Source organism: Scyliorhinus canicula, chromosome 5 (assembly GCF_902713615.1).
Source record: "Scyliorhinus canicula chromosome 5, sScyCan1.1, whole genome shotgun sequence".
Classification (NCBI taxonomy): Eukaryota; Metazoa; Chordata; class Chondrichthyes; order Carcharhiniformes; family Scyliorhinidae; genus Scyliorhinus; species Scyliorhinus canicula.
The window spans coordinates 109,113,640-109,126,606 of record NC_052150.1 but is presented as its reverse complement, the minus strand read 5'-3'; the positions used below and the strand labels follow the sequence as shown (position 1 = coordinate 109,126,606).

At 43.5% G+C, this 12,967-nt stretch overlaps 1 protein-coding gene across 2 annotated transcripts in view; it reads left to right on the top strand.

Annotated features, from left to right (window-relative positions):
* Positions 1-12,967, top strand: part of scin (scinderin) — a 214,812-nt gene that overhangs the window by 128,688 nt on the left and 73,157 nt on the right. For both annotated transcript variants that reach the window (XM_038797494.1, XM_038797495.1), the window contains 2 exons: positions 349-437; positions 6,212-6,427. In XM_038797494.1, coding sequence (XP_038653422.1) covers positions 349-437; positions 6,212-6,427 — 305 coding nt within the window. The remainder of the gene's footprint in view (positions 1-348; positions 438-6,211; positions 6,428-12,967) is intronic.

Here is a 12,967-nt window from a genome sequence, read left to right as displayed (position 1 = left end):
CAGAGTTGATGAGGTTTTTTCTAATGTCACAACACAATCTTTGGGAAATTTATCCGTGCTCTGTGCTGATGAGGTGTGTTTTTTTAGTGAGTTGAACTCTTGCAGGATCCCCAAGCAGAGCTGAGAATCCACCAAGCTTTGCAACTTGAAGCAAATGAAGGTAAGGAATGCCCAACCAAAGAAAGGATGCAACATTTCAGTGAATATGACAAGCCTAACAAATATTCAAATAATAAATTTTTGTCAACTTATTACTGAAATGCAAATGTAAACACATATAAATTTAATGTGATCCTTGCTAATCCTAACTTTGTACTAATTTTACTGAGGTAATATTTTGGTGTTTAGGTAAAAATGCAAACCCAAATGAGAGAAAGGCAGCTATGAAGACCGCTGAAGGATTCATTAAACAAATGAACTACCCACCCAATAGCCAGGTAGGATATTTTCAAATGAGACTAAGATGTTTTGTTACATAAGGAACAGACAAGGGGCTGGTTAGCTCACTGGGCTAAATCGCTGGCTTTTAAAGCAGACCAAGCAGGCCAGCAGCACGGTTTGATTCCCGTACCAGCTTCCCTGGATAGGTGCCAGAATGTGGCGACTAAGGGCTTTTCACAGTAACTTCATTGAAGCCTACTCGTGACAATAAGCGATTTTCATTTCATTTCATCTGCTACAAGATGTGTTTATTGTTTGGTTGAAAGCAATGAACGATGTTACCCAAAACGAGTTGAACCTTGTCAGTACCTTTTCAAAGTATCCTTCCACTGCTTCCCTTGTACTGAAAAAGACAGACAGCTTCCCTATAGCTAAGCAGTCTACTTGCCAGGGCAACTTGTCTGTTTAATATAGTTTCAGCTAAAATCAAGCAGAAGTTATAGATTACACAAAACAGAAAAAAAGCTATATCGCCTTCAGTCAACTCTACCCTGGTCAAGTTGACAAGCTAGTGCATATTTATGTCCGGGATTCACAATTAATCACTGTCAGTTCAAACATTGGAAGAAATTTAAACTTCTGCCTTCTCCTTTTTCTCATCTCATGCGAAGGAAACAAGTCTAATGACCAAAATAATATTTGCATTGTACAGATGTACAATGGACTGTGGAATAACATTCATAGAAATATTTTACAATGTCAGATGATACTTTTAACTTCAGAATATAGAATTTATATATTTCATTAGATTTTTTAGATTTAATTTGTTAAAGAAGTTTTGTTTGATGATGATTTGCTATTCAATTTGGTTTGTAGTATGCTTGTTTAGTAAGTAGTAAATCATTCATTCTGGTGCAGAGAAATCTATGATTTTCCACTTATTTTCAAATGAAAATGTGACTTAGTGGTATGATCGGTCATGTGTCAGTGGGATACATTGTCAGATAACCTGCACAGAGTCTAGTTGGACAGGAACATAGATTGGAGGAACCCAATTTTTGGAACTCCCATTTTCTGGGTCATAAAATCAGGAGTGCAAGCGATGCCAGTCAGGTGTGATGCTCTTTGTCCGATTCTTTGATCTGCACTCTTGCTGATCAAGATCTGGCTTTGATTCAAATTCAAAACTTTAGAATGTCCATATTCTACCAGTGTAAAGCTTCAAGTGAGTTTGGGACAACTTGGTTCTCCATAATTCTGTCCAAGTTGCTATTAAATTAGGACACACTCAGAAAGGTCACCATTCCGTTAGCATTGTAAGAATAATGAGCAACGCCACAGTGGCACAATAGGTAGTAAATATTAACAACTGACATTGACACTTAGTACTGGGACAGATGATAAGACACCCCACTCTGCATTTAATCATGCTGGACACCTTATGTGGGATTCTTTACAATTATGTTGGGTGGCAACAGTGAACAAAATGTTCAATTTCCTGTCAACATAAAATTATCTACAACATATTATTTTTTTTTTAATGACTTCTCAATGTTTAGCTGATAGATTTTGATAATAGGCAGTATCATGGAATCCTCACCAAAGGAGAGAATAGAAGAACATGTAGAAAATAATGAACAGTCAGCATGGTCTTCAAAAGGGGAAATCCTGTTTGACTAATCCAAACGAGTATGTTAATAGATTTGGATTTAGATCGTTCCATAGGACATATGATAAATACGCAATGTAAATACATAAACATAGACACCGGGTGAAGAACACGGAGTGTACTGTTGTGCACTAGATATAATTTATCTAGATTTTCAAAAGGCCTTCAATAGTGTGCCCCATAATAGGACTAAAAAAGGGGAGGGAAATTTTCTCCCCACCCCTCACCGCAGCATATTTTATGGTGGCGGACACGGCCCCGCCCGCCATTGGCTGGCGCAAAGATCTTCCAATCTGGAGCATGCTGGAGTTGGAAACAATTTGGAGGCAGCCAAAGGTGTTGCCGAGTGTTGAGAGAAACTGATTAACAGGCCCGGCTCTATAGTCTGAGAGTTTATCCCAGTTGTGTGGTTGAATATTAGCCTTCTGGCTTTCACCACGTAGTGCCCCTGAACCCAAACCACTCCCGAAGTCCTTTCCATGTTAGCTGAGGCCAAACCATGCTGCTGCACCCACCCGCCAATTACCTCTCACACCCTCCATGTCAATAAATTCCCTTCTACTGACTCCCCATGCTCATCTCACCACCAACTCCTCTCCTTGCCAACTTATAGACCCTATGCTAATTTAGTGCTAGCACACACCAACACATGCCTCCAAGGCACCACCCATTTCCCTTACACTCTCCATGCTAACTCATTCAATATCCACCAGGGTCAGACCACAGGAGCAATGCTGAGATGAAATAAAATTAAGTTCTAAATATCTATTACAGATTTCACTATATATTTAAAAAAAACTCAATTCATGAATGCCCATTCAATACATTTAAATCCTCTCGAGTGCTTAATTCCTTATACAAAATAAACATTTGTATTCATAGCCCTGCATCAAAAAGAGCTATCATCTTCATAACCTCTTCGAGCTATCAGTCAAACTGTGAACATACAGTCCCCACTGTGATGATGATAGCCTGTGGAAGCAGTTAAGAAGTAGTAATATTATAATGATAACCCTTATAGTTATGCCAACAAACAGCTATTAAATCTGAAAGCATTGGATTTTTTTCAACTCAGAGGCAGAGCAGTCTTTTATGAAACATTAAAGATCAGGGGTAACTCAACAACCTGATAGTTCCTTTTTCACTTTTTTTTTAAAATAATTTTTATTGCAAAATTTTGAATTTATACAACAATAACGCACCATAGTAAAATACCAAAAATAACAATAATATTAACAATCATAAACATTCGCCCCACCTCCATGAACAACACAGCATTTTAACAACAACGCAAATTAACACAATATAAAGTTACAGAATAGACACTACAATAAGGAGCAACCCCCCCCCCCCCCCCCCCCCCGGGTTGCTGCTGCTATTGACCAAGTTACCTATCTTTGAGCCAGGAAGTCCAGAAAAGGCTGCCATTGTTTATAGAACCCTTGTATTGATCCTCTCAGCGCAAATTTGACCCTTTCCAATTTTATAAATCCCGCCATGTCACTGATCCAGGTCTCCACACTTGGGGGCCTTGCATCCTTCCACTGTAGCAGAATCCTTCGTCGGGCTACTAGGGACGCAAAGGCCAGGACACTGGCCTCTTTCGCCTCCTGCACTCCCGGCTCTACCGCAACTCCAAAAATCGCGAGTCCCCACCCTGGTTTGACCCTGGATCCAACCACCCTCGACACCGTCCCCGCCACCCCCTTCCAGAATTCTTCCAGTGCTGGGCATGCCCAGAACATATGGGCGTGGTTCGCTGGACTCCCCGAACATCTGGTGCACCTGTCCTCACCCCCAAAGAACCTACTCATCCTAGTCCCGGACATGTGGGCCCGGTGCAGCACCTTAAATTGGATGAGACAAAGCCTCGCACACGAGGAGGAAGAGTTGACTCTCTCCAAGGCATTCGCCCAAGTCCCGTCCTCTATCTGCTCCCCAAGTTCCTCCTCCCATTTAGCCTTCAGCTCCTCCACTGACGACTCCTCCACCTCCTGCATTACCTTATAGATGTCAGACACCTTCCCCTCTCCGACCCACACCCCCGAAAGCACTCTGTCCATCGTCCCCCGCGACGGCAGCAGAGGGAATCCCTCTACCTGTCGCCTAGCAAACGCCTTTACCTGCAAGTATCTGAACATGTTCCCTTGGGGAAGGCCAAATTTATCTTCCAGTTCCCCCAGGCCCGCAAACCTCCCGCCAATAAACAGGTCCCTCAATTTGCTGATGCCCGCCCTTTGCCACCCCCTAAATCCCCCATCCTTGCTCCCCGGGATGAACTGATGGTTGCCACCCAGTGGAGCCTCCATTGAGCCCCCTGTTTCCCCCCGATGCCGTCTCCACTGTCCCCAGATTCTTAGGGTCGCCGCCACCACCGGGCTCGTGGTAAATCTCTTAGGGGAGAGCGGCAACGGTGCCGTTACCATGGCACCCAGGCTCGTACCTCTACATGACGCCATCTCCATTCTTTTCCATGCCACCCCTCCCCCCTCCATCACCCATTTACGCACCATTGACACATTGGCTGCCCAATAGTACCACAGAAGGTTGGGCAGCGCCAGCCCGCCTCTATCCCTCCCTCGCTCCAGGAACACCCTCTTCACTCTCGGAGTCCCATCTGCCCACGCAAAGCTCAAAATACTGCTAGTCACTCTCCTAAAGAAGGCCCTGGGGATAAAGATGGGCAGGCACTGAAAGAGGAACAAGAACCTCGGAAGCACCGTCATTTTGACGGACTGTACCCTCCCCGCCAACGACAATGGCAGCATGTCCCACCTCTTGAACTCCTCCTCCATCTGATCTACAAGTCTGGTGAAGTTATGCTTGTGAAGAGTCCCCCAGTCCCTGGCCACCTGCATCCCCAGGTACCTAAAGCTCTCCCCTGCCTTCCTAAGCGGGAGCCTACCAATTCCTTCCTCCTGGTCTCCAGGGTGCACCACAAACACCTCGCTCTTGCCTAAATTTAATTTATAACCTGAAAAGGTCCCAAACTCAGCTAGCAACTCCATCACTCCCGGCATCCCTCCCACCGGGTCCGCCACATACAGTAACAGGCCATCGGCATACAACGACACCCCATGTTTCTCTCCACCTCGCCCTTTTTCACTTTTTATGATCATTGGCATCTATTCTTAAAAATCATAAGTCATGCACTGTGGGAATCGCACCTTGCTCCAGTGAAAATGAGGTACGTTTGAACTCAGCATAAATAGCCCAGCTGGGTTTGGGTTTTTCCCATTTATAATGATGTCTTAGCCCCTTTCCCCAATTGGCAAAATACAATCGTTGAAAATGGGAATGCCACTTTTGGATCCACTCACCATTTTGGACAAGGTATGGAGTCTCTACAACTCCGCAAAAATCCAGAACTGGGATTTATTTCTGGAGGGTTGAGAATTAGAATGTAGGGAAGTTATTCTATCTTTATGCTCAGTAATAAACTTTTATTAAGCTACACTTGGAGTGCTGTGTGCGGTTTTGGTTGCCATGTTATAAAATTGTTAGAGAGGCACTGGATGTGGTGCATAGACAATTTACAAGGATAATACCAGGGATGCTCAGGTATACATATCAGGAAAGGATTGACACACTGAGTCTCTTTTCTCTTGAAGAAAGATGACTGAAGGTTGACCTAATAGAGGTCTTTAAAATTATGTAAGGTTTTCATCAAGTAGATTCATAGAGAATGTCTCCTTTTGTGAGAATAGTATAATTAGAGGCCATTAATGTAAATTAATCACCAAAACAATCCAGTCATAAATTTCAAAGAAGGTTCTTGAATTGGTTCAAAGATATCTGGTAAACTTTATTTGCACATAAAATACCAAGAGCATTAATGTAGGCTAGTTTGCCTGTACAAATTCTTATTAAAGTCTAAACAAACCTACAAACTTTGTACACAAATTAATACATTTGGTTTGTACAGAAGCTATTGCTGTTTTATCAGCAGTTGATATTTAGTTTATCAGGTTGTCCATATTAATTGGAGTACACCACCTGCATTTCCGGACCTGTGCAGTTGACATTCTTTCAGCTGCTACGCGGAGAGGGACAATCAAAAATGCTAACACCAAAATAGATCATAAAGTCTTGTAGAATTCCTGCTACCATTTTGTCTTAATTTACGACAGCATCAATATAAAGCTTTGTTTTCCACTGCAGATTCAAGTACTTCCTGAAGGAGGAGAGACTCCAATCTTCAAACAGTTCTTTAAAAATTGGAAAGACAAAGGTCAAAGCGAGGGATTTGGAAAAGTGTACGTCACTGAGACAATTGCAAAAATCAAGCAGGTCAAATTTGATGCTTCAAAGCTGCACAGCTCCCCCCAGATGGCTGCAAATCATAACATGGTGGATGATGGTTCTGGAAAGACAGAGGTAACTCACAATCTCATGTGAAACATAGAAAGTGAAAATGTGTTTGAGGACATGTATGTATATGTGCTGACATAAAATGACTGTGTCATGAGAAATTTGGATAACAATGGTCTGGGGAGCTACATTATAACAATGCCATTCAATTTGAGACTCTGCTTTGGTGCAGGTCGAAGGTTCAATTCTCCTCCACCTGGTCCTTGATTTTCTGGAAGTGATGGCTTGTACTGTGTTACACTTCCACAAAAACACTGCAGGATCAAATTCAACTGGTTATTCTTTATAATCAGCCTCAAGTGTCTCATTTGAGGCTCTTTGGTTGTATGGTCATTAATCCAGATCATGGGAGCGGGGGATTTTGTGCCTGATCTTGCCAGTGGGATCTTCTAGTCCCACCGACTGTGAACCACCGCCACCAGGAAACATGCGGCAGGACATGGATTCAATGGGAAATCCCATTGACAGCAATGGGACCAGAAGACTTTGCCGTCGGCCAACGTCAGGCCACCTCCTACCACCAGGAAATGCAATGCAGGGACATGCGGAAAATTCCGCACCTTGTGTTTATCTGAAGTTCTCGTGAAATGTATTTCCAACAGGATTGCTGTATTGAAGGGCGGCACGGTGGTTAGCACTGCTGCCTCGTGGCATCAAGATCCGGATTCGATCACGGCTCTGGGTAACTGTCCATGTGGACTTTGCACATTCTCCCTGTGTCTGCGTGGGTCTTACCCCCACAACTCAAAAAGATGTGCAGCGTAGGTGGATTGGACACGCTAAATTGCCCTTTAATTGGAAAAAAAATAATTGGGTACTCTAAATTTATTTATAATAATTTTTAAATGTATAATGAAAAAAGGATTGCTGTAATGTGATGAAGAGTGGAAGCCCTGGGTGGTTTACCCTTTCACTTGTTTGGGTGTAATGAGGTCATCTGCAGCTACAGCTGCCCCAGCTGGCAGCATTGATCATTGGGTCAAGACAACAATTTTATGGTCCATGCATTTTCTCAGATAGTGGAGGCTGAGTAAATGCTATTAAAATGTAACATGGTCCTTGCTGCTTATGTAGACCCAATATTGTACTGGGCCAACCAATTAATTTACGAGATGTGGGCGTCACTGATTAGGCCAGCATTTATTGCCCATCCCTAGTTGCCCTTCAGAAGGTGGTGGTGAGTTGCCTTCTTGCACCGCTGCAGTCCTGGAGGTGTAGGTACACCACCGTGCTGATGGAAGGGTGTTCCAGGCTGTTGCCCCAGCAGTGGTGAAGGAAACGGTGATTTATTTCCAAGTCAAGTGGTGAGTGACTTGGATGGGAACCTCTAGGTGGTGGGGATCACAGGTATCTGCTGCTGTTATCCTTCTAGATGGTAGTCTTCGTGGGTTTGGAAGATGTTGTCAAGGAACCCTTGATGAATTACTGCAGAGCATCTTGTAGATGGTAAACACGGCTGCCACTGTTCATCGGTGGTGGAGGGTTTGAATGTTTGTGGAAGGAGGAGCAATCAAGCGTATGTCTTTGTCCTGGATAGTGTCGAGCTTCTTGAGTGTTGTTGGAGCTGCACTCATCCAGGCAAATGGAGAGTATTCCATTACACTCCTGACTTGTGCCTTGTCGATGGTGGACAGGCTTTGGGGGGTCAGGAGGTGAGTTACTCAGATTCCTAGCCCTTGACCTGCCTTCCGCCTAGCCTGCACATCTTTGGGTTGTGGGGGCGAAACCCACACAAACACAGGGAGAATGTGCAAACTCTACACGGACAGTGACCCAGAGCTGGGATTGAACCTGGGACCTCAGCACCGTGAGGCAGAGTCTTCAGTACTATTGCTGGGACATTGTCAGGGCTCATAGCAGTAGCTGGTGCCTTCAGTCGTTTCTTAATATTACGTGGAGTGAATCATATTGGCTGAAGACTGACATCTGTGATGCTGGATCATCCGCTCAGCATCTCTGGCTGAAGATGGTTGTGAATGCCTCAGCCTTGTCTTTTGCACATGTGTTCTGAGTCGCCCATCATTGAGGATGGGGATATTTGTGAAGCCTCCTCCTCCAATGAGTTATTTAATTGTCCACCACCATTCACAGTTGGATGTGGCAGGATTGCAGAGCTTAGATCTGATGCGTTCATTGTGGAATCACTTAGCCCTGTCTTTTACTTGCTGCTTATGCTGTTTGGCACACAAGTGGTCCTGTGTTGTATCTTCACCAGGTTGACACCTCATTTTTCGGGATGCCTGATGTTGCTCCTGGCATGTGTCATAATATACATCCATGTATATAATGGAGTGCAGACAGGCAGTGATTAACGCACAGAATGACCAGTAAGCACACAGAACACAGCAGCCAATCACCAGACAGGTCATGACCACTATAAAGCCAGAGGGCACCAGTTTTCCCGCTCTCTCGGGATCCAGCCTCTGAGACAGTCAGAGCTCATGAGCATAGCCAGTGCAAACACCATGTGGTAGTCAGTAAGTCTGGTCAGGCTAGCATCAGGTCTCTAGTCAAGTCAGCATAGTGTGAACCCAGAGTTGAACATGTAAAATAGTTAGATGTTAAATAAAATCGTGTTGCATCTCATCAAGTGTTGGAAGTCTGTCTCTCGCTACACTGCATCAAACGCAGTCCACATAGACCCAGCCTGCCCAACACATCAGCATGCTCTTCTGCACTCTTCATTGAACCAGGGTTGATCCCCTGGCTTGTTGATAGTGGTAGAGTGGGGGATATGCCAGGCAATGAGGTTGCATATTGTGGTTTGATACAATTCTGCTGCTGCTGATGGCCTACAGTGCCTCATGGATGCCCAGCCTTGAGTTACTAGACCTGTTCGAAGTCTACCCCATTTAGCATGATAGTAGTGCCACACAGCACTAATATGAATCCTCAATATGAATATGTGACTTTGTCTCCTCAAGGACTGTGCGGTGGTCATTTCTACCAATACTGTCATGGACAGATGCATCTGCAGCAGGCAGGTTGGTGAGGACGAGGTCAAGTATGTTTTTCCTTCTTGTTGGTTCCCTCACCGCCTGTTGCAGTCCCAGTCTAGCAGCTATGTCCTTTAGGACCTGGCCATCTCGATCTGTGGTAGTACTACTGAGCCACTCTTGGTGATGGACATTGAAGTCCCCCACCCAGAGCATGTCCTGCGCCCTTGCCACCTTCAATGCTTCTTCCAAGTGGTGTTCAACATGGAGGAGTACTGATTCATCAACTGATGGTGGCTGGTACGTGGTAATCAGCAGAAGGTTTTGTGCCCATGTTTAACCTGAAGCAATGAAACTTCATGGGTTCCAGAGTTGATGTTGAGGACTACCAGGCAACTCCCTCCTGATTGTATACCACTGTGCTGCCCATTACCACAGGCTACCTTCAAGATTAACTGTTATTGACAGTTTGACAAATTAGTTTCAAGTGTGGTTATAAAAACAGAGATCAGCTAACTATGTCTCCTCTCTCACCAACCCCTCTCTCTTTGCTCTGACTTCAGTTTTGATAGAATTCCCTATTCAAACACAAGCTTCTGTTATCTAGAAGCAGAGTTCCATCCTTCACAAAGGGTTTTTCCTTTTCTATTTTCATACACATGGAAAAGACAAAATGAGCCTATATTAATAACAAGCCTTGTGTGGTTTCAGTGTATTGTCATGATAAAAGTTTTGCTTCTATGCAATTGTGCACTTTTAGATTATTGAACCTTTTCCATGAGAAGAGTGTAATCTGTAGTATTGGAAATGGCTCAATGTTACACGAGCTACAATAGTACTGAATATATGTGACTCAACAAAACAAGAATGTGTGAAACAAGAACAGAGGATGCTGGAAAAACTCAGCAGGTTTGCCAGCATCTATCGGGAGAAAAAACAGAGTTAACATTTAGAGTCCTAGACCCTTTGTTAGACTGAAAGGAGGGAGAATGAAGAAACTGCAGCAAAAAGTCTCAACTTTAAGAACAGAAACAGATGGCCTGGTGTGAGAGAGGGAGAGGGGTGTTTTGCATGTATGGAATATTAAAAATAAAGAAAGGGGGAGTTTAAAAATGGAGGAAAAAGGTCCAAATTTAAAGTTGCCGAACTGAACATTGAGTCCAGAGTCATCTTTTGGTTGGGCACGTTGCAGCCCAACATTTTTATGGATCTCGTGGCAGATAATACCCTAGGTTAGGTGAGGGTCCTTCCAGTCTAGTGTTGCTTAAACTGCATTACTGACCTTTATTTCTGAGCTGAATAATCTGCCTGTGAAATGATAACCAAATGATAAATTCCACCAACCTGGGTTCTCCATTTGTATCTTCACCATTCACAGTTAGAGGAACCCTCATTTCTGGGAGATGTTTCTTGCTACTTACAGCAAGAGTACTGTGGTCTATTTTGACTTTTTGGGCAAACCACTATGGAGGGATATTATTCGGCCATGGATTGTAGCCAAAACTTCACTTAAATAGACTGTACAGTGTCAAATATAATGCACCTTGTTGGATTGAGACCTAAAGATTCAACCAGGGTGGTCCTTGGTGACGTCGGTTCTGGGGAAGGGGATTACTATTGCAGAGAGCAGAGACCTAGGTTTGGCAGTGCCCCATATTACCTTTGTTGGCTCCATTCTCTTCCTGTGGTCCACAAAAATAACTCAAATTGTAACTTGGCTGTGCTGTGCCATTTTTGGTTCCAAAACCAGTGGAGATTAAAGTAGTCTGCACAGACCAGAAATGGCAATTGGAGTCCTGTTTCTGTCATAGAACCCTAATTTCCATATTAAAATGGGCCGTCGCCTGAATTGGGCAAGCACTTTGGACATCCAGTGAAAGGCCCTTTCAAAATGGAGCAGGTGCATCGTAGGCTTGAATGAGGCAATGAGATTCCCTAACCCTAATTTACGAGCGGCACGGTAGCACAGTGTTTAGCACCGTTGCTTCTAAGGTTCAATTCCCACTTGGGTCACTGTCTGTGCGGGGTCTGCATGTTCTCTGCATGGGTTTCCTCCAGGTCCTCCGGTTTCCTCTCACAGTCCAATGATGTGCAGGTGGATTGATCATGCTAAGTTGCTCTTAGTGTCCAAAAAGAAAAATTGGGTGGGATTAAAGGATGACGGCGATAGGGTGGAGGTGTGGGCTTTGATAGGGTGCTCTTTTCAGGGGTTGGTGCAGACTCAATGGGCCGAATGGCCTCCTGCTGCACTGTAAATTCTATAAATTCTATGAACCCATTTTGAGCCTATTACTGCCCCATGATCATCAGGGGAAGGTTAGGTTAACAAACCCTCTGGGCTGTCGCATTTCTGCAGCTGTCATCATAAACAACTATATGGTACAAAAGGTCACAAATAGAATAGTGTAAAATCACTTACAAAATCAAAACTGTCACTACATAATCAATCAATAATGACTGATGATCATTTGCTTCTGCCATGATGAAGTGATTTATGTTTATCCCAGTTAGAAGGCCATTAGCTATAATTAAGTCATAGTTAGACTAGTTAATGATTTTGACTTATGTCATTGGGTTGATGACTTTATGATGATAATAAACCTCAGTGACAAAAAACAGTGATCAGAATGTAAATTCTTAAAACCTGCCTCTCCCTTTTGTACTTTTCCTCCATGCCAGTTTGATGGGGAGTTTGGATTCACAGATATTGTCAATGTCACTCTGTAATTTGTTGCTGAATGGTGCCTCATGTTTACTCTTACTGTGATTTTCTCTTTTGCTTTATGGAAACTGTTTTTTTGTGTTTGGCAAGAATAGGATTAAACAGCAACAGAGGAGACCATTGTAACCCATGTGGTTGGCACCAAGACAAACACACAGCCAACAACAAAACAAATTCTTCCACAAAAATAGTCTTTTATGACCCCAGGGCATCACAAAATATTCTGTATGTAATGAAATGCATTGTTGAAGTTTGGTCACTATTGTAATTTGGATAAACATGTCAGCCAAATTGCACATAGCAAGATCCCATGAATAACAACAATCTAAATAAGCAGGTATCTGTTTTATTGACACAGAGGGATAAACATACGCCAGGGCACCAGGAAAACCCCCACTAGTCAACAGTTGTCAATCAACTCTTCCACATGAGTGAGCAGAGGGGCCTTTAGTTTAATGCCTCAACATTGCTACAACACTACTGAAGGAAAATGGAACAGGGTGTGAGACAGATGGCCAACTCACTGCTGACCTTGCCTTGCAGTAAAATCAACCTTGAGTCTTTTTCTTAATTTTTTTCCGGGATGTGTGTGTCACTGACAAGGCCAACGTCTGTTTCCCATCCCTCATTGCCTGTGAGAGCAGTTAACACTGAACCACATTGCTGTGGGTCTAGAGTCATATTTAGGCCAGCAGTGATAGATTTCCTTCTGAAAGGACATTCGTGAACCAAGTGGGTTTTTATAACAATTAATGATTGTTTCATTGTTTCATTCCATTACTGTGACTAGCTTTTGTGTTCCATATTTTTAAAATTAATTGACTCTGTTGATTCTCTGAATTTAAGGGACGTGATTCTCCGGCCTCGTTATGCTCTCGCTCCAGCGAA